General features: G+C 44.4%; 1 protein-coding gene across 1 annotated transcript in view; it reads left to right on the plus strand.

Annotated features, from left to right (window-relative positions):
- The first annotated feature begins 2,390 nt into the window (after positions 1-2,390).
- The window catches only part of LOC128580968 (adhesion G protein-coupled receptor E4-like), a 150,981-nt gene continuing 134,632 nt past the window's right edge, over positions 2,391-18,739 (plus strand). Inside the window, 3 exon segments of the mRNA XM_053583432.1 lie at positions 2,391-2,421; positions 4,241-4,291; positions 4,994-5,116. Coding sequence (XP_053439407.1) covers positions 2,391-2,421; positions 4,241-4,291; positions 4,994-5,116 — 205 coding nt within the window.

Below are 18,739 nucleotides of genomic sequence, written 5' to 3' on the forward strand. Positions count from 1 at the left end.
TAAAAGGATTTTATTTTCTTCTGGGTAGATGCCCAGAAATGGGATTGCAGGATCAAATGGGAGGTCTATTTTGAGTTCTTTGAGGATTCTCCATACTTCCTTCCAAAAAGGTTGTATTAGTTTGAAGTTCCACCAGCAGGGTATAAGTGTTCCCTTCTCTCCACATCCATGCCAGCATCTGCAGTTTTGAGACTTTGTGATGAGGATCATCACAAAGACTTTATGAGGAAGACTTCTGTGGCAATCACAACAACAAAAATAAACAAATGGAACTTAATGAAACTGAAAAACTTCTGTACAGCTAAGGCAACAACCAAACAAAATAGACAACCTACACATTGGGAAAGGATATTTGCATATTTTGATTCAGACAAAAGCTTGAATCAAAGACAAAATACATGCTTTGTATTAAGGATCTACAAATAATTCAAATTAATAAACATTAAGATAATCTTACACCCTCCAGAGCAGCCACTTAAAGTGACAGGTGAGGAAGGTGAAAGGGAATTATCAGGTCTATGAAAAACATAGAATAATTTCTTAATGTCATGAAATGTTCAGCCTTACAACCTTGAAAATTATTTGCTTGATTTGGGCTCAGTTATTGGTTGGTATGGTCTGTCTCTTTAATCTAGGTTCTTCTTTTATGTGTTTGGTTACTTTTAACATCTTGCATTTTTCTTTTGGACAAAGTAAAAAGTGGAATTCATAGGACTACAGAGAGGAACAGTGGCTAACAGAGGATGGGGCAGAGTTAGGGAGGTGGAATTAGGAAGGTGTTTGTCAAAGGGTACAGAGTTTCAGCTAAATAGGAAAGCTGGGCATTTAGGCTGTTTCCACATTTTGGTGATTGTAAACTGAGCTGCAGCAAACAGTCTAGTGCAAGTGTCCTTATCATAAAAGGATTTTTTTCCTTCTGAGTAGATGCCACGTAATGGGATTGCAGGTATATGTACACCATGAAATACTATTCAGCCATTAAAAAAAATGGAGACTTTACATCCTTTGTATTAACCTGGATGGAAGTGGAACACATTATTCTTAGCAAAGCATCACAAGAATGGAGAAGCATGAATCCTATGTACTCAATTGTGATATGATGACAATTAATGACAATTAACGACACAGTGTGGGTGGGGAAGGGGAGAGCAGAGAGAGAAAGAAGGAGGGAGGGGTGGGGAAAAGGAAGAGCAGAGAAAGGGAAGGAGGGAGCGGGGTGAGGTCTTGGTATGTGACACACCTTTTGGGGTCAAGACACGATTGTAAGAGGGACTTACCTAACAAATGCAAACAGTGTAACCTGGTTTCTTGTATCTTCAGCGAATCCCGCTCCTGTAGCTCAGTGAGTAGGACGCCGGCCCCATATATCGAGGGTGGCGGGTTCAAACCCAGCCCCGGCCACACTGCAACAGAAAAATAGCCGGGCGTTGTGGCAGGCGCCTGTAGTCCCAGCTGCTCGGGAGGCTGAGGCAAGAGAATCCCGTAAGCCTAAGAGTGGAGGTTGCTGTGAGCTATGTGACGCCATGGCACTCTACCCATGGGCAGTACAGTGAGACTCTGTCTCTACAAAAAAAAAAAAAATAAATAAAATAAAATAAAAAAGAGAGATATGTAAAAAAACAAACAAATAAATAAATAAATAGGACAGATGGAGATCTCTGGTACAGGATGGTGACTACAGTTAATGACAATACAATATTAGCGTATGTTCAAACTGCTAAACTTTAAATATTCTTATCATAAAAACTGAAACTATGTGAGGTGATGAATATGCTAATTACTTTGATTTAATCACTGCAGAATGTCATCATATTCAGAAACATCACATTGTACCCTGTAAGTATATGTCACTTATGACTATTTGTCAGTTAAAAACATTTTTATAAAATCAAATACATAACAGCAATGTGAAAGAGAAAAAGAGGCCAGATGCAATGGCTCACTGCTATAATCCTAGCACTTTGGTAAGCAGAAGTGGGAGGACCACTTTTGCCCAGGAGTTTGAGGTTGCAATGAGCTGTAATAAAATCACACCACTGCACTCTAGTCAGGTAGCAGCGCAAGACACTGGGTGGTGGTGGTGGGGAAACAAGATAGTTTGTTCACTGGATTTTCTGCAGTCTGGATTTTGCTGGTAATAGTAGGACAGGATTTTAAATTCCAGAAGAATATTTATTCCATGAGATGCATCTATTTTCAGCATTTGCTGGTAATCAGCTTATTTCCTATAACCAACTCCGCTATGATCATTCTTGCAGGATGCTTTCCTTGAGATAGTCACACAGAGCAGAATTACTGGCTCAAACAAAAGGCAGGGTTTAGTGTTTGGATGAGCATCAGCCTCTGCATCAGGCAGAGTCTCAGGCTGTGGCTCCTGGTGTGCATGTGCCATGGGAAGCAGGTGCTGGCTACTGCTCTCGGGTGAGTGAAACAACAAACGCCCCTGCCTTCTCTTCTTGTCCCCTGCTATCCCAGCTGTGTCTGCTCCCAACGTTAGGCTCTTTCTCCAGCCATAACTGGGTGTGCTTGTCTTGTATGAAACTCTCTTCCTGAGTCTCCTGGGATGGGAAGCTCCCCAGAGCAGAACTGAGGCAAGAACTTGTGTGTGTGTGTGTGAGTGTTTGCTGTGGAGGGCACCCCTGAAAGTACAGGGATGGGGGGTGTCACAGAAGGAAGTGTGAAGAGCCAATGAAGGGTGCATTAATGAGAGGTAACCCCTGTACAGGTGCGAAAGAAGACAGAAATTATCCTATCAGTACCCATGATACTGAGCTCAGTAAGTATACTGGAAGAGGCAGGAGCTATCCTTTCATCTTGGCAGGACCAGGGGCTTGCCTCTTTCTTTGATAACTCAAATGGACCATGTACATAATGCAAGTCCAATGAACTGGATATTGTTTGCTATGTTTCACCATTTGGGAGCTGATACTGGCCGTGAAATCAGATGCTTGCATGTTTTAGCAAAGGCTTCCACTACAATGGGCTTGCAACAAAAGGGGTAAGAGAAAAATTGTTCAGCCATTTGGAGGGTCATTTCCAGACTATCTGCCTCAAGAGACTGGTGTTAGATACCCCAGGAAGAAATAGGTGGGAAAGTTCTCTGCATCTCTGAGTCCATTCTCAGCTTCAGTATTAAGCTTCTATCTAACAGTGTAGCAGCAGAAATGGGCTATATTTAAAACATCTTTACCATCTGGGTGCAGTGGCTCAGGCCTGTAATCCTAGCACTCTGGGAGGCTGAGGTGGGAAGATTGTTTGAGGTCAGGGGTTGGAGACCATCCTGAGAAACAGAGAGACCTCATCTCTACCCAAAATAGAAAAAAATTAGCAAGGTGTTGTGGCATATGCCTGTAGTAGTTCAGCTACTTGGGAGACTGACACAGGAGAGGGTTGCACTGAGCTATGATGAGGCCACTGCACCCCACTCCACTTGGGGCAATAGAATGAGATTCTGTCTCAAAAACAAAACAAACAAAAAACCCCAACCCTTTCTTCTTTTCAGATCTGCCACAGTTCTTGGGCTTCTAGGATTCTCATGGTCTATACTACTCAGATTTCTTCTGACCTGAGAGTAAGCCCGAGGTCCTAAAGGTTAAACCTGTACCATCCAATCCCATAGCCACCAGCCACGGGAAGCTAGTGAGCACTTGAAATCTGGCCAGTGCAAATGGAGAGGTGCTGAATCCAGACCAGATTTCAAAGAACTAAGACACACACGAGGTGTTAATAATTCATTAAGCATTTATTTTATATAAATTATATGTTAGCATGATACCATCTTAGATCTATTTGATAAAATAAATTATTGAAATTAATTTTACCTATTTGTCTTTGCTATTTTTTTTTTTAAATGTGGCCACTAGAAAATTTTAAAAAGACCTATACTTTTTTTGGATGGTGTGGGGTTTGAGGTCTGAACTGATAAAGACAAATTGTGGAATATGGAAAGGAGATTGCAGAGATGACCTTTGGTGCCAGACTAGGTGGGAAAGCTGAATTAGCTGCTGAGCTTTGGGGAGCTGGGCCCCACCATGGCTGGCAGATGTGCCTCTCTTGCTTCAGTAGCATGTCACCCCCTCCCATGACCCCTGCATTAGAGCCTGCCCAGAAGAATCTACAGGGAAGTCATACACATGACTGGGCAGAGGGTTAGGGTTAGTCACCCCTGACTCTCCCAGCCTTCAGCCAAGCCCAGCCCTGGGAGCACTATCTGAATTATCCCCTCCTCTCTCCATTCTAGGTCTCGGTGTCATGCTGACTCTGTCAGGATCAGAAGCCAAGAACTCTAGAGGTGTGTGTACTCATAGCCAAAGGCCAGAGGAGAGGAGATTGGGATCTGGAGACCCCCTTAAGGCTACTATAAATGCTTCTGCTTTGAACAGGAGTGTGCAAGCATCTCTTCCAGACCCTGCTTTCAATTCCTTTGGTCGTATACCCAGGAGTGTGATTGCTAGGTCATATGGTAATTTGGTAATTCTAAATTTTGATTTCTTGAGGGACAATCAAACTGTTTTCCGTAGAGGCTGCCTCACTTTACATCCCCCCAGCATGGCACAGGTTCCATTCTCTCCACATTCTCACCAACACACATTATTTGCTAATAGGTTACTTTCACATTAATAAAACCAAGTTTTTTTGTTGACTGACTCCTGTCAGGCACTGATGGAGGGTCCTACTCCTGAAAGGGAAAATAATGCCACCTTGCCAGGTGGTGAACAAAGGGGACTCTGGTGGCCAGAGAGAGCCCTCAGGGGTCCCAGGATACAAGTTCTGGGACTCAGGGGCCGTCAGGCAGAAGTGATGTTGGTGGCAGAAGTGACACCTGGGCAGGTGTATCTGTGCCCAGCAGTGGGCTGGGTGGGAAAAGGATACCAACAGAGCTATTCCCAGGAGGACAGCCTTCTGATCACAGCATCTGGTAGACTGGAGGTACTTAATGAATATCTCTTGAATACATGAATGAGCAAATGAAGACACTTTGTGTTCCCTGCAGCCTTCTGTCCTCAATGCCCTGAGCATGCCATCTGCTACAACAGCACCCACTGTGCCTGTGAGGATGGATTCCAGAGCAGGTCTGGGAGGAGACACTTTTACAGCTCCTATGACACGTGTGATGGTAAAGATATTACTTATAAAATTTAATTTTATCCCTCATTAGCGATAACTCTTCTGGTCATTGTGTCCTCTGTTTAAAGCACATAAATCCACAGGCCAAGGAAAACTCATAGCTCTCCAACAGACTAAGTGACAAGGCACAGCTGTTGGACAGGTGTGCCTGTTTCTGAGTCCTTTAGATAGAGAGAACAAGTGTGAGTCCTTGCTTCAGGGCGCCTTGTGTCCATGGGCTTGAACCTCAACCCATCAGCAAGAAAGGCGGATAATATGGAGAGATTCAAGGCATACAAACATTGCATAAGCCAGGATTTTTTAAAATTAAATCATAGCTGTGCACATTAATGCAGCATGGGGTACAAAGTGCTGGTTTTATATACAATTTGAAATATTTTCATCAAACTGGTTAACATAGCCCTCACAGAATTTTCTTAGTTGTTACAAGTGCACATAAGCCAGGATTTAACTGGTGTGGTTCTTCCACCTAGCCTGAAACCTTTTCTAATAATGTGTTAACTTACTGTTTTGCATTGATTAAAAAAATTTGAGACTCACCATTAAGTAAAAGCAATAGTCCATCCTATTCCAGTGATTTGACAAGTCTCTTACACTATTTTCTGAATCTCCACATTTATTTGGGTCTATTTTTGAACCTTTGGTCCACTCCATTAGACTATATTTAGTCATTCATGCATCAGCACCTCACTGTTTTGTCAAAGCTTTGTAGCTTTATATCTGGTTCCCACCTTGTAGTTTTTCTACCTATTCTTTTTTTTTTTATTAAATCATAACTGTATACAATGATATGATCATGGGGCTTCATAAACCATTTGACACATTTTATCACAGTGGTTAACATAGCCTTTCTGGCGTTATCTCAGTTACTGTGCCAAAACATTTACATTCTAAATTTACCAAGTTTCGCAAATACCCCTGTAAGATGCACCACAGGTGTGATCCCACCGATCCCCCTCCCTCTACCCACCCTCCCCTTCCCACTTCCCCCTATTGTTAAGTTGTAGCTGGGTTATAGCTTTCATGTGAGAGTCCCAAATTAGTTTCATAGTAGGGCTGTGTACATTGGGTACTTTTTCTTCCATTCTTGGGATACTTCACTAAGAAGAATATGTTCCAGCTCCATCCATGTAAACATGAAAGAGGTAAAGTCTCCATCTTTCTTTAAGGCTGCATAGTATTCCATGGTATACATATACCACAATTTATTAATCCATTCGTGGATCGATGGGCACTTGGGCTTTTTCCATGACTTAGCTATTATGAATTGGGCTGCAATAAACATTCTGGTACAAATATCTTTGTTATGTTGTGATTTTTGGTCTTCTGGGTATATGCCCAGCAGAGGAATTACAGGATTGAATGGCAGATCTATTTTTAGATCTCTGAGTGTTCTCCATATATCTTTCCAAAAGGAATGTATTAATTTGCATTCCCACCAGCAGTGCAGAAGTGTTCCCTTTTCTCCGCATCCACGCCAACATCCCTGGTCTTGAGATTTTGTGATATAGTCTAGTCTCATTGGAGTTAGATGATATCTCAAAGTAGTTTTGATTTGCATTTCTCTGATGATTAAAGATGATGAGCATTTTTTCATATGTCTGAAGGCCTTGTGCCTGTCTTCTTCAGAGAAGTTTCTCTTCAAATCGCTTGCCCAGCCTGCGATGGCATCCCTTGTTTTTTTCTTGCTGATGCGTTTGAGTTCTCTGTGGATTCTGGTTATTAAACCTTTGTCAGAGATATACCCTGCAAATATCTTCTCCCATTCTGAGGGCTGTCTGCTTGCTCTGCTTACTGTGTTCTTAGCTGTGCAGAAGCTTTTTAGTTTGATCAAGTCCCAGTAGTGTATTTTTGAAGCTGCTTCAATTGCCCGGGGGGTTCTCCTCATGAAATACTCGCCCAGACCAATTTCTTCAAGGGTTTTCCCTGCATTCTCCTCTAGTATTTTTATAGTTTCATGTTTTAAGTTTAAATCTTTAATCCAATGAGAGTCTATCTTAGTTAATGGTGAAAGGTGTGGGTCCAATTTCAGTCTTCTGCAGGTTGCCAGCCAGTTCACCCAGCACCATTTGTTAAATAGGGAATATTTTCCCCACTGAATGTTTTTAATTGGCTTGTCAAAAATCAAATAGCGGTAAGTAGCTGGATTCATCTCTTGGTTCTCTATTCTGTTCCAGATATCTACTTCTCTGTTTTTGTGCCAATACCATGCTGTTTTGATCACTATTGATTTGTAGTAAAGTCTGAGGTCTGGTAGTGTGATTCCTCCTGTTTTGTTTTTATTTCTGAGTAATGTCTTGGCTATTCGAGGTTTTTTCTGATTCCATATAAAACGAAGTAATGTTTTTTCAAGATCTTTAAAAGATGACAGTGGAGCTTTAATAGGGAGTGCGTTGAAATTATATATTGCTTTGGGTAGTATGGACATTTTGATAATGTTGATTCTTCCCAGCCATGAGCATGGTATGTTTTTCCATTTGTTAACATTTTCAGCTATTTCTTTTCTTAGAGTTTCATAGTTCTCTTTATAGAGATCTTTCACGTCTTTTGTTAGGTAAATTCCCAAATGTTTCATCTTTTTTGGCACTACTGTGAATGGGATAGAGTCCTTAACTGCTTTTTCAACTTGACTGTTGTTGGTGTATATAAAGGCTACCGATTTATGAATGTTGATTTTGTAACCTGAGACGCTGCTGTATTCCTTGATCACTTCTAGGAGTTTGGTAGTAGAGTCCCTAGTGTTTTCCAGATACACAATCATATCATCTGCGAAGAGTGAGAGTTTGATCTCTTCTGACCCTATATGGATACCCTTGATCGCCTTTTCTTCCCTAATTGCGGTGGCTAAAACTTCCATTACAATGTTGAAAAGCAATGGAGACAATGGGTAGCCTTGTCTGGTTCCTGATCTGAGTGGAAATGATTCCAATTTAACTCCATTTAATATGATATTGGCTGTGGGTTTGCTGTAGATAGCCTCTATCAGTTTAAGAAAAGTCCCTTCTAGACCAATTTTCTTGAGTGTTCTGATCATGAAGGGATGCTGGATATTATCAAAAGCTTTTTCTGCATCAATTGAGAGAATCATATGGTCTTTGTTTTTTAATTTGTGTATGTGCTGAATTACATTTATAGATTTACGTATATTGAACCAGCCTTGAGACCCTGGGATAAAACCAACTTAGTCATGATGTATAATTTGTTTGATGTGTTGTTGGATTCTGTTTGTTAGGATCTTGTTGAATATTTTTTCATCTATATTCATTAGAGATATTGGTCTATAATTTTCTTTTCTTGTTGGGTCTTTTCCTGGTTTGGGGATCAGGGTGATGTTTGCTTCATAGAACGTGTTGGGTAGTCTTCCTTCTTTTTTTACATTTTGGAACAGGTTGAGTAATATAGGTACTAATTCCTCTTTAAAGGTTTGGTAGAATTCTGACGTGAAACCATCTGGTCCCGGGCTTTTCTTTTTAGGGAGGTTTTGTATAGTTGATGCTATTTCTGAACTTGATATGGGTCTATTCAACATTTCCACTTGATTCTGGTTAAGTCTTGGAAGGTGGTGCGTTTCCAAGTATCGGTCTATTTCCTTCAGATTTTCATATTTCTGAGAATAAAGTTTCTTGTAATATTCATTAAGGATTTTTTTGATTTCTGATGAGTCTGTGGTTATTTCGTCTTTGTTGTTTCTGATTGATGATATTAGAGATTTTACTCTTTTTTTCCTGATTAGGTTGGCCAGAGGTTTATCTATTTTATTGACCTTTTCAAAAAACCAGCTTTTTTTTTTATTAAATCATAACTGTATACATTGATATGATCATGGGGCATCATACACTCGCCTCATAAACCATTTGACACATTTTTATCACAGTGGTTAACATAGCCTTTCTGGCGTTATCTCAGTTACTGTGCCAAAACATTTACATTCTACATTTACCAAGTTTCGCAAATACCCCTGTAAGATGCACCACAGATGTGATCCCACCGATCCCCCTCCCTCTACCCACCCCCCCTTCACACTTCCCCCTATTGTTAAGTTGTAGCTGGGTTATAGCTTTCATGTGAGAGTCCCAAATTTGTTTCATAGTAGGGCTGTGTACATTGGGTACTTTTTCTTCCATTCTTGGGATACTTTACTAAGAAGATTATGTTCCAGCTCCATCCATGTAAACATGAAAGAGGTAAAGTCTCCATCTTTCTTTAAGGCTGCATAGTATTCCATGGTATACATATACCACAATTTATTAATCCATTCGTGGATCGATGGGCACTTGGGCTTTTTCCATGACTTAGCTATCATGAATTGGGCTGCAATAAACATTCTGGTACAAATATCTTTGTTATGTTGTGATTTTTGGTCTTCTGGGTTATATGCCCAGCAGGGGAATTACAGGATTGAATGGCAGGTCTATTTTTAGATCTCTGAGTGTTCTCCATATATCTTTCCAAAAGGAATGTATTAATTTGCATTCCCACCAGCAGTGCAGAAGTGTTCCCTTTTCTCCGCATCCACGCCAACATCTCTGGTCTTGAGGTTTTGTGATATAGGCTAGTCTCATTGGAGTTAGATGATATCTCAAAGTAGTTTTGATTTGCATTTCTCTGATGATTAAAGATGATGAGCATTTTTTCATATGTCTGAAGGCCTTGCGCCTGTCTTCTTCAGAGAAGTTTCTCTTCAAATCGCTTGCCCAGCCTGCGATGGGATCCCTTGTTTTTTTCTTGTTGATGCGTTTGAGTTCTCTGTGGATTCTGGTTATTAAACCTTTTTGATTTATTGATCTGTTGTATTATTCTTTTGTTTTCAATTTCACTTAATTCTGCTCTAATTTTGGGTATTTCTTTTCTTCTACTGGGTTTGGGGTTGGAATGTTCTTCCTTTTCCAGTTGCGTGAGATGTCCCATTAAGTTGTTAACTTCCTCTCTTTCCGTTCTCTTGAGGAAGGCTTGCAGTGCTATAAATTTCCCTCTTAGAACTGCCTTTGCAGTGTCCAAGAGGTTCTGATAGTTTGTGTCTTCATTGTCGTTTTGTTCCATAAAATTGGCGATTTCTTTCTTAATCTCATCTCTGACCCAGCTATCATTCAGCATAAGGTTATTTAACTTCCATGTTTTTGTATGGGTATGCAGATTCCTGTTGTTGCTCAATTCAAGTTTTATTCCATGATGGTCTGAGAAGATGCATGGAATAATTTCTATTCCTTTAAATTTACTGAGGTTAGACTTGTGACCTAAAATGTGGTCAATTTTGGAGTAAGTTCCGTGGGCTGATGAGAAGTATATGTATTCAGTTTTGTTGGGATGAAATGTTCTGTAGATGTCTGCTAAATCTAAATATTGGATGGTTAGGTTAAAATCTAAGATTTCTTTGCTCAGCTTCTTTCTGGAGGATCGATCGAACACTGCCAAGGGAGTGTTGAAATCTCCGACGATTATGGAGCTGGAGGAAATCAAGTTGCTCATGTCTGTTAGAGTTTCTCTTATAAATTGAGGTGCATTCTGGTTGGGTGCATAGATATTAATAATTGAGATTATTAAGGGTCATATTGAGTATTACCCTTAACAAATATGAAGTGACCATTCTTGTCCTTCCTTACTTTTGATGGTTTAAAGCCTACTGTATCTGCAAATAGAATTGCAACACCTGCTTTTTTCTGATTACCATTTGCCTGAAATACGGATGACCATCCTTTCACCCTGAGTCTGTATTTGTCTTTTAAGTTGAGATGTGACTCTTGTATGCAACAAATATCTGGCTTGAGTTTTTGTATCCAGTCAGCTAACCTATGTCTCTTTAGAGGACAGTTTAAGCCATTCACATTGATGGAGAGTATTGATAAGTCTGGTGGAATTTTGGGTATCGAGTTTTTCAAAGGTCCAGTGAACATTTTTAATCCTTTCACCAGTGTGGAAGTTGGAGTTTGATCCGAAGTTTCTGAGTTAGTTTACTTTTGTGGTGTAGGATTGGGTTGGTCATTGTTGAGGATAGGTCTGAGAATATACTGAAGAGCTGGTTTACTTACGGCAAATTTTTTCAACATATGAATGTCATTGAAGTATTTAATTTCTTCATCATAAATGAAACTCGGTTTAGCTGGATACAAGATCCTGGGTTGAAAATTTTTTTCTTTAGGATATTAAAAGTTGATGACCAGCCTTTTCTGGCTTGAAAAGTTTCTGCAGAGAGATCTGCAGTTATTCTAATATTCTTACCTTTGTACGTTATAGTTTTCTTTCGCCGGGCTGCTTTGAGAATCTTCTCTTTCATGTTAACTTTAGTGAAGCTAATTATGATATGTCTGGGGGATGAGTTATTGGGGTTGAATCGTGCTGGGGTTCTGAAGCTGTCTGCTATCTGAATTTCAGATTCTCTAGGCATGTCTGGAAAATTTTCTTTCATAATTTCATGCAGAAGGGCCTCTGTGCCCTTGGTGGCCACTTCATCGTTCTCAGAAATTCCTATAATCCTTATGTTGCTTTTTTTTGAATTATCTGAGAGTTCTCTGAGTGAGTGATCCATTTTTGCTCTCCATTTCTCTTCCTCTTTGAGAGATTGGGAGCGTTCGAAGACTTTATCTTCAATGTCAGAAATCCTTTCTTCTGCTTGCTCCATTCTGTTACTGAGGGATTCTACTGTACTTTTCATATCTTTGAGGGCTGTAAGTTCTTGCTTCAGTGTGTCTAAGTCTTTGGTGGTTTTGTCTTTAAATTCGTTAAATTCTTGAGACAATTTTTGAATTTCTCCTCGGATTCCTAATTCCATTTTATTAATCTTGTCTGCAATCCAAATTCTGAATTCGATTTCTGACATCTCAGCCAGTTGTTTATGAATGGGGTCTTCAATCACATCTGCCGTGTCTTTTCTTGGGGGGGTTGATCTATTCTGGTTATTCATGTTACCAATTTTTTCCGCTGATTCCACCCCTTGGTTATTTTACTCCCTTTGGTTTTTCCCCTGGGGTTTTATCGAGGGCCCGTACAGTGTTGTGGCCTGAGAAACTGGGGTCATGTCTGGTGTGGTGGTGCAAAGTGGTTCTGTCTTGTTTTCAGCTGGTTTCTGTTCGATCCTATTGCAACTTCTACTCTGGCTTGAAGTCTCAGCTGTGTGGAAAAATGAGCAATTAAGTCACCCTGCCTGCCCACCTCTGGCCCCAGTTGGAAAAGGAGAATCAACCTTCCTACAACCGTACACCCAGGGCACCGCCTGAAAAGTCCTCAGTCTATTAGCCCAGTTCAAAGTTCCAAATCAACTGTCTCAATCGGCACTTGTCTCGGGTGAGAGAGTTCAAGAGGTCTCTGGGAACTGGATCACAGGGGCCTGGTGACTCCTCTGACACGGCTCACCCCAGTGCAGCGTGGAGTCAGGAGTAGCCACCCAGCAAACAGAGCAGTCTAGAAAGGTTGGCGTCTCCTTCCCCACTTTGCCCCTTCGTCAGACCCAGTCACTGCAGATGGCTAACCCAGTCACCTCAGATGGCTAACCCAGTTGCCTGCAGTGAACAGACACTCCAGGGGTTTGCACCTGCCTGAATTGCAAAGAAGTGTGCCAGGCCCCTGTAGACTGCCGCTATCTAGCAGGAGGAGATGGAGCCTGACATCTATGAGTGTTTGATGCCGGTGTGGGAGGGAGGTGTTCACTCAGGCTTAGCCCCGTCCCTGATGGATGCTGCTAACAGAACAGAACAGAACAGACAACTTTGCGGGGTTCTGTCTCTGTTCCTGTCGAAATCACCTACAGAAGACGAGCTGTTTTGTGTGGAAACGTCTTTGGTGTTGGAGGTTTGAGTCCGATCACCTCTCTGGGTCGGCCCCGCCCTGGAAGCTTCCCGGGTTTGTGAGCAGTGTCAGGAAATCCCCCGCTCACGGTGGCCTCCTCTGGTTGCCCAGGGAGACAGGGGGTGTGGCCTCAGAATATCCAGAAGTGAGCGTTCTGCCGTTAAAGAAAAAACGGCTGTTGATCTACCTCCAAGGGGGTTCCGAGCGGTAGGGAGCCCGGTCGACAGCGAGCAGATTCAGTTTCTCCCAGTCTCTCACCCGGTTGTACTGCCGCAGCTCAAGCCTTCAGGCTTCAGAGTGGGGGCGGGGTGGGAGGGAGCGGCTGGAGCCCAGAACCGCTGGGCAGCGGACAGACTCGGCTATCCCCAGTTCCCTGCCCAGCCACACGGCAGGCGTTCAGGTCTCCGTTCAGGTCTCCGGACCACAGAGTGAGGGCGGGGGAGCGCCTGGAACTCAGAGCCAGCAGGGGCTCCAAGCCGTAGGGAGCCTGGTCGACAGCAAGCAGATTCAGGTTCTCCCGGTCTTTCGCCCCGCAACTCAAGACTTCAGGCTTTAGAGTGGGGGCGGGGTGGAGGGAGTGGCTGGAGCTCAAACCGAGCAGGTCTCCGGACCCCAGAGCGAGGGCGGGGTGAACGCTGGGAGCCTGGAGCCAGAGCCCAGTCTGCAGCGAGCAAATTCAGATTCTTCCGGTCTCTTGCCTAGTTATACTGCTGCAGCTCAAGCCTTCAGGCTTCAGAGTGGGGGTGGGGTGGGAGGGAGCGGCTGGAGCCCAGAATCCCTGGGCAGCGAACAGACTCGGCTATCCCCAGTTCCCTGCCCAGCCACACGGCAGGCGTTCAGGTCTCCGGACCACAGAGTGAGGGCGGGGGAGCGCCAGGCACTCAGAGCCAGCAGGGGCTCCGAGCCTAGGGAGGACGGTGGACAGCGAACAGATTCAGATTCTCCCGGTCTCTCGCCTGGTTGTACCGCCGCAGCTCAAGCCTTTAGGCTTTAGAGTGGGGGCGGGGTGGAGGGAGTGGCTGTAGCTCAGAACCGAGCAGGCGTTCAGGTCTCCGGACCACAGAGGGAGGGCGGGGTGAATGCCGGGAGCCCGGGGCTCTCGGCAGCAAGGAAATTCAGATTCTTCCCATCTCTCGCCTGGTTGTACTGCCATAGCTCAAGCCTTCAGGCTTCAGAGTGGGGGAGGGGTGGGAGGGAGCGGCTGGAGCCCAGAACCGCTGGGCAGCGAACAGACTCAGCTATCCCCAGTTCCCTGCCCAGCCACACGGCAGGCGTTCAGGTCTCCAGACCACAGAATGAGGGCGGGGGGAGTGCCAGGCACTCAGAGCAGCTGGTAGCGAGTTCGACTCAGCTATATGCCTGGAGGTATTGTTGCCCAAGGAGGGCTGCTGCACCTCGCCTCGGGAAAGTGCCACCCTGGTGAGGGTCTCCCTCCGCTGACTGTCCTAACCTCTCTCCCATGCCCCAGAATCAGCGCTGACCAGCCACAGCTCGGGGACTGTCCTCTCCCCTTTAGGAGCCACCCAAGAATCCGAACTCCTGGGGGACAGGCTTTCAGATCTCTCTCTCTCAGAGAGAGTGGAGGGAAGTGCTGGGTACTCAGAGTCACCGGCAAAGGAAATTTACAGATTTATACAGTTTTATGCCTGGCAGGAGAACGCCTAGGCCTCCTAGTAAGGGAGGTAGGTCTAGTTTGTAGTAGGTCTTTCCCGTGAAGTGTAGTGGGATGGCCTTTGATTTCTGCCCTTTTGTTTGTGGGGCCCTTAAGCCGATCAGGTGGGGAGGGGGGACTCCCGTCCGCTTGGTGATGGGTTTTGTACCTTTTGTTTGCTTCCTTGTGGTTGCAGCTCTCCTCAGCGGGGTTGATGTGCGTTCTTCAACTTTCTCGCTTGGTGTTGCTGGAATCCATCAGGTTATTTGCTAAATTTTCGTCCCCTAACTCTCCTTCAGGACAGGAGCCTCTATGGAAAGCTGGCTTCAGTCCGCCATCTTCCCATCCCTCCATAAAGTTTTTTCACCGGCCAACATCTTCAAGTGTTTTCCCCACACTATCTTCTAGAATTTTTATTGTTTTGTGTCTTAAATTTAAATCTTTTATCTAAGGAGAATCAATTTTTGTCAAAGGTGAGAGGTGCAGGTCCAGTTTCAGTCTTCTACATGTGAATAACAAGTTTTCTCAGCACCATTTGTTAAAAAAGGATTCTTCTTCAACAAGAGGACTGGTAGGCCATGGTTGCTGCCCTGAGCCAGGAGCAGCTCTCACTATTGGGAGAGGCACAGAGCACTTGAGCTATTTCAGCCAAATGAAAAGCATCGGAATTGAGATCGCTGCTCAGAGGACACTGGGTGTCCCTTCCACCCTCCAAGGAGCTTTTTCTTCTTGCACCTAGCTGCTTGGGACTTTCCTTAGACAGTAAAAAAAAATACCTAAAGCAGAGATAAGACCTCGTGAATATGTCAAAACAGCCAGTTTCCAATGTTAGGAGATCCAGGCAAATATCAATATTCCAATTGGAGCCTTTCAAGCAGGAACTGGGCAACCCCCCAGGAGAAAAGAATGTACTCCTGAAACAGAGGAGGGTGCTCCTCCTACTTCAGATGGGAGAAGAAGCCAATCCCAGGAGCAAAGAAACTTCCAGGACCTGCAGTCAACCTATATGAGATCCAGAATATTAAAAGTGAACTAAAATATGTCTCCAAAGCTGAACAGTAGTTGGAAGAAAAAAAAGAGAGAGAGATACTAAGCTGCTTTGCTTGTGAGTCATCTGTTCTTTTCCTGCATATGACTGAGGTTTAGAGACTTCCATGGTCCTGGTCTGCGATCACAGAGGGAGATTGTTTCTTAACACTGATTCAGTGGACTCACAAGCAATAAATACTCTGGACCAGACATCACCTAACCCCTCACTGGTTGAATATATTTCCTCCTCCTTAGGCCACCATTTTCTCATCCACCCTCACCCTATATTGTTCAATTATTTGATCGAACATATAATTGGTTTAAAGATTGAAAAAAAAATAAGGATTCTTTTCCCTGTTGCATGTTTTTGTTAGGCTTATCAAAGTTTAAATGATGATATGTGGCTTGGTTCATGTCTAAATTCTCTATCCTATTTCATAGATTTACATCTCTAATTTTGTACCAATACCATGTTTTTTTCTCTCACTTTTATTTTATTTTATTTTTTTATTAAGTAATACATACATAGATCATGAATACATTTATGTCTTTGTGGGATTCAATGTGTTGATTATTTTTACAAATTGGAGTGCTTACATTCTACTAATTAACATAGCTTTTACCTCATTTACTTAATCACAGTGTTAAGACATTCCTCTATTAGGTGTGTATCCAAAAGACCAAAAATCACTTGGTAACAAAGATATATGCACCAGATTGTTTATTGCACCTCAATTCATAATTGCCAAGTCTTGGAAGAAGCTCAAGTGCCCATTGACTCACGAATGGATCAATAAATTCTGGTATATGTATAGCATGGAATACTATGCAGCATTTAAAAAAGATGGAGACTTTACCTCTTTTATGTTTACATGGATGGAACTGGAAAATATTCTTCTTAGTAAAGTATCTCAGGAATGTAAAAAAAAATATCCAATGTACTCAGTACTAAATTTACCATACTGTTTTGATCACCATAGCCTTGTAACATAACCTGACATCTGGCAACATGATACCTCTAGATTTTTTTTTTTATTTCTAAGAACTGTGTAAGCTATTTGGATTTTTTTTCTGGTTCAATATGAATTGAAATACTATTTTTTCAAGTTCTTTAAAGTGTGACATTGGTACTTTGATGGGGATTTCATTACATCTATAGATTGCTTTGGCTAGTGTGGACATTTTCACAATGTTAAATTTCAAAGGTTTAAGGAGTTGGAGTGAAAGATCAAATATCAGAACAAAAGATTTTCCTCATGTGCCTGTTTCTCGGGAAATTACAAGGGGTTTAAGAGCTCTGTTTCAGGGACTGTGGGTGTTCCTTAATCTCTGTATCTAGTAATCATTTCAAAGAACTGACTTTTGGGGGATGATGGGAAGATGGCGGACTGAAGCCAGCTTTCCACAGAGGCTCCCGTCCTGAAGGAGAGTTAGGGGATGAAAATTTAGCAAGTAACCTGATGGATTCCAGCAACACCAAGCGAGAAAGTTGAAGAGCGCACATCAACCCCACTGAGGAGAGCTGCAACCACAAGGAAGCAAACAAAAGGTACAAAACCCATCACCAAGCGGACGGGAGTCCCCCCTCCCCACCTGATCGGCTTAAGGGCCCCACAAACAAAAGGGCAGAGATCAAAGGCCATCCCACTACACTTCACGGGAAAGACCTACTACAAACTGGACCTACCTCCCTTACTAGGATGCCTAGGCGTTCTCCTGCCAGGCATAAAACTGTATAAATCTGTAAATAAACTTTGCCAGCAACTCTCAGCACCCAGCACTTCCCTCCACTCTCTCTGAGGTCAGAAAGCCTGTCCCCCAGGAGTTCGAATTCTTGGGTGACTCCTAAAGGGGAGAGGACAGTCCCCGAGCTGCGGCTGGTCAGCGCTGATTCTGGGGCACGGGAGAGAGGTCAAGACAGTCAGCGGAGGGTGACCCTCACCAGGGTGGCACTTCCCCGAGGCGAGGTGCAGCAGCCCTCCTTGGGCAACAATACAATGAGGCATATAGCTGAGTCGAACTCGCTACCAGCTCCTCTGAGTGCCTGGCGCTCCCCCCGCCCTCACTCTGTGGTCCGGAGACCTGAATGCCTGCCGTGTGGCCAGGCAGGGAACTGGGGATAGCCGAGTCTGTTCACTGCCCAGTGGTTCTGGGCTCCAGCCGCTCCCTCCACCCCACTCCCACTCTGAAGTCTGAAGGCTTGAGCTGCGGCGGTACAACCGGGCGAGAGACCAGGAGAAGCTGAATCTGCTTGCTGTCAACCGGGCTTCCTATGACTCGGAGCCCCTGCTGGCTATGAGCTCCAGGCGTTCCCCCACCCTTGCTTTGTGGTCTGGAGACCTGAACGCCTGCCGTGTGGCTGGGCAGGGAACTGGGGATAGCCGAGTCTGTTCATTGCCCAGTGGTTCTGGGCTCCAGCCGCTCCCTCCCACCCCGCCCCCACTCTGAAGCCTGAAGGCTTGAGCTGTGGTGGTATAACCAGGCGAGAGACTGGAAGAGGCTGAATTTGCTCGCTGCCGACTGAGCTCTGGCTCCGGGCTCCTGGCGCTCACACCGCCCTCACTCTGAGGTCCGGAGACCTGAACGCCTGCATGGTTCTGGGCTCCAGCCACTCCCTCCACCCCGCCCCCACTTTGAAGCCTGAAGGCTTGAGCTGCAGCGGTATAACCAGGCGAGAGACTGGAAGAGGCTGAATTTGCTCGCTGCTGACTGGGCTCTGGCTCCGGGCTCCCAGCATTCACCCCGCCCTCGCTCTGTGGTCTGGAGACCTGAATGCCTGCGCGGTTCTGGGCTCCAGCCACTCCCTCCACCCCGCCCCCACTCTGAAGCCTGAAGGCTTGAGCTGCGGCAATACAACTGGGCGAGAGACTGAGAGAAACTGAATCTGCTCGCTGTCAACCGGGCTCCCTACGGCTTCGGAGCCCCTGCTGGCTCTGAGCTCCAGGTGCTCCCCCGCCCTCACTCTGTGGTCTGGAGACCTGAACGCCTGCCATGTGGCTGGGCAGGGAACTGGGGGTAGCCGAGTCTGTTTGCTGCCTGGTGGTTCTGGGCTCCAGCCTCTCCCTCCACTCTGCCCCCACTCTGAAGCCTGAAGGCTTGAGCTGCGGCAGTACAACCGTGCGAGAGTCTGGGAGGAACTAAATTTGCTCGCTG

Source organism: Nycticebus coucang, chromosome 3 (genome assembly GCF_027406575.1).
Source record: "Nycticebus coucang isolate mNycCou1 chromosome 3, mNycCou1.pri, whole genome shotgun sequence".
Taxonomy (NCBI): domain Eukaryota; kingdom Metazoa; phylum Chordata; class Mammalia; order Primates; family Lorisidae; genus Nycticebus; species Nycticebus coucang.